Below are 2991 nucleotides of genomic sequence, written 5' to 3'. Positions count from 1 at the left end.
GAGGTGGTCATAGCCATGTCTGCCAGTAACGCCTGAATGGGCTGCAAGGCTTCTGATAAAAATAATAGCGTACAGATACTCAATCCGCTGCTGCGGACAGAAAGGTGTCGTCCTAAAACCTTTGTGGACTCATCAGCGCAGCACAGAGAAAATGAGGCCGAACCTGTACATATTAATAGCAATGAAAAAATTAATTTTTCCAAAGCCAGATTTAAACCAGGCCCGAACATGTTACACGTACATCTAGAGTAAAACCTGTAACTAACGACCGCCGTGACTAGCGACCAGCCTGGTACTACCGACCACTTCGCCAGGCGAGGACGGTCTCACATTCATGGTTGTGCGGTGCAAACCTCTAACTAAAGACCGCCTGCCACTAAAGACCACTTTCTCTGGCCCCAAGGGGTGGTCGTTAGTCACAGGTTTGACTGTATGGTTGTGCAATGCAAACCTCTAACTAAAGACCACCTGCCACTAAAGACCGCTTTCTCTGGCCCCAAGGGGTGGTCGTTAGTCACAGGTTTCACTGTATGGTTGTGCAATGCAAACCTCTAACTAAAGACCACCTGCCACTAAAGACCGCTTTCTCTGGCCCCAAGGGGTGGTCGTTAGTCACAGGTTTCACTGTATGGTTGTGCAATGCAAACCTCTAACTAAAGACCACCTGCCACTAAAGACCGCTTTCTCTGGCCCCAAGGGGTGGTCGTTAGTCACAGGTTTCACTGTACAGTTTAAAGTACAGTGCTGGCAACTGAAATCCGACCCCCTGAGCGGTGCGCTCACATCGCAAAGAATGTGAACCCACCGCTCAAGGGGGTCGGATTTCAGTTGTCAGCACTGTACAGTCATGTACAGTATGTACATGACTGTACAATCGTCCCTCTCTAATCCGGCACTTTATAATCCAGCACCCTCGATAAACCAGCACAATTTTCAGTAGCCAAAATGTCCTCTTCATGCACATTGCAGCAGTAAATCAGATTTGTTAATCCAGCACCCTCCCTAATCCAGCAGATTTTCGTGGCACAAATGGTGCCGGATTATAGAGGGACCACTGTACTAGATAAGCCTTGCAATGTTTACCAACAACATGTACAATGGCAATAAATAAGATAAATTGTGCACTCATAACAACAGCAAAATGAAGAAAGTCAAGTTCCATAACGTTTTCTTGTGACTGTCATCAGTGTTTTTTCATTTTTGCTATTGTTATATGAGTGCACAATTTATCTTATTTATTGCCATTTTACGACTATTGTCTCCTCGTCGATTGTTTAAACAACATGTACAATATTTATTTACATGACACAGTACTCAAATCTGTGGACAGCAACTGTTTCGCTCTGTTAGAGCTCCTCAGCACAGCTCAGAGGACCGAAGCGCAGCTCTTCGCAATGAAGTACGTTTCCGTGAAGCAAAGCATTTTTTTAAAGAGCTGCAAATCCCGCCAGGAGTGCTCGAAATGCTCCAAGAGCAGTGAGCGTTGCACAAGGCGAGCGGCAAGGGTTCGCGCTAAGGTATTAGAGTGATGACGCAGTACATGTACTGTCGGGCGCCGAAGAACGACCAGGCTAGAACTTCACCAATCACAGCATACCAATGTATACACGGTGACTCAACTATGCATACTAATACTAGAATGTAATACATGAAAATAAGAACGGCCTAGGCTAGGAGGCTGACCCCCTAGTTCTTTGGCGACCGACAGTAATGAATATAAATATGCACACGTGTACTAGGGACACACAGCTGCAGGGTGGACCGTCGTTGTAATACCGTCCCCCGGCCCGGGCTTCCCCGCGTCTAGGTATCATCATTAGTCAAGGAGGGGAGGAGGGGGGGGGGGAGGAGGGGAGTCAAGGATGGCTAAAAAGATGCTGGAATGGGGCGCTACAATACGATGCAATGTGAAAGAAAACACTAGGAATCACGGTGGGAAAAAAATCCATCCATCTGGAGGCAGCTGGGTCTAAGAAACAGAACAAGAGTCCAGTCTTTTCTTGCCAAAATAATATTAGAAGATATTTGGAAATAGCAGCATAAACACGTCGGCCCCTACGTTCCTCGGAGCACAGGCTATTCAGTAGATAGGTGATACAAGTGACCACTTTACCAGCTGCCGTGGTTACCGTGTAGCCTATCCTAGATCACCATGGAAACGCACTCTTTCCCTCTCACGCACACACACACGCAGTAGGCTAAAAAAATTAACGGTTCGTTTGAGGCTCGTCTGGAGGCCGAGTTTCCGCATCCGCCGTGGGAACGCCACCACCCTTTAGGATCATGCCGCAGATACAGCTCCTAAGCCGCGGTCGCAGGTGAGTGGAATAACAAGGCGAAGCAAAAAAAAAATGGCAGTCATGCAACGAACCGCCATGCACCATGATTGCCCAGTGCTGCATCCCCGCGTACTGACCGGCAGCCACAAGTTTTCACAAGCAAAATAGAAAGAAAGTGGAGGCAGAACGGCACGAGCATGGCAAAGCGCTAGTAACATACATCAGATAGCCAAGGGAGAAGCGACAACTAAATGCTCTATTGAACGCAAGCAATATGATGATTTAAAAAAATAACTAGAACTTTCAATATCCTCAACCTACGCTTTGAAGCATGCATACTGCAGCTGGCATTCCGTGTAGCAGTGATTTGGACCTGTGTGAGCCCGTCACTGAGCGACGACAGGCCGCTATGCCGTATGCGTGCCCTGAAAAGCATCCAATTCAGCTGCTCAAGTCAAGAAGCGCTCCTCAGATCAACATACTGTGCATGGGGCTGCTGATGATCGGCTGCGAGTACGGAGTTACCGTATTGGCTGCGAGCAGGCAGCGGGCTGATTGGCTGCAAGTAGGCAGCGAGCCGATTGGCTGCAAGTACAGAGTGAGCGATGGGCTACACGGTGGGATGACGGGTGGCACTTGCACTCGCTAGGAGAAGTCATCGTCCTTCAATTTTCTGCATCCATAGCACGAACAACCGCGTGCATTCAATCAT

General features: G+C 48.1%; 1 protein-coding gene across 1 annotated transcript in view; it reads right to left on the bottom strand.

Annotated features, from left to right (window-relative positions):
• Positions 1-1572: 1572 nt before the first annotated feature.
• LOC135829033 (uncharacterized) overlaps positions 1573-2991 on the bottom strand; it is a 10326-nt gene continuing 8907 nt past the window's right edge. The window contains exon 8 of the mRNA XM_065341440.1: positions 1573-2952. Within this exon, the coding sequence (XP_065197512.1) occupies positions 2925-2952 (28 nt within the window). The 3' untranslated portion in view covers positions 1573-2924. The remainder of the gene's footprint in view (positions 2953-2991) is intronic.

The sequence above is a fragment of the Sycon ciliatum genome, chromosome 13 (genome assembly GCF_964019385.1).
Source record: "Sycon ciliatum chromosome 13, ocSycCili1.1, whole genome shotgun sequence".
NCBI classification, from domain to species: Eukaryota; Metazoa; Porifera; class Calcarea; order Leucosolenida; family Sycettidae; genus Sycon; species Sycon ciliatum.
Note: the sequence above shows the minus strand (reverse complement) of the source record. Positions and strands in the feature narration are given on the sequence as shown.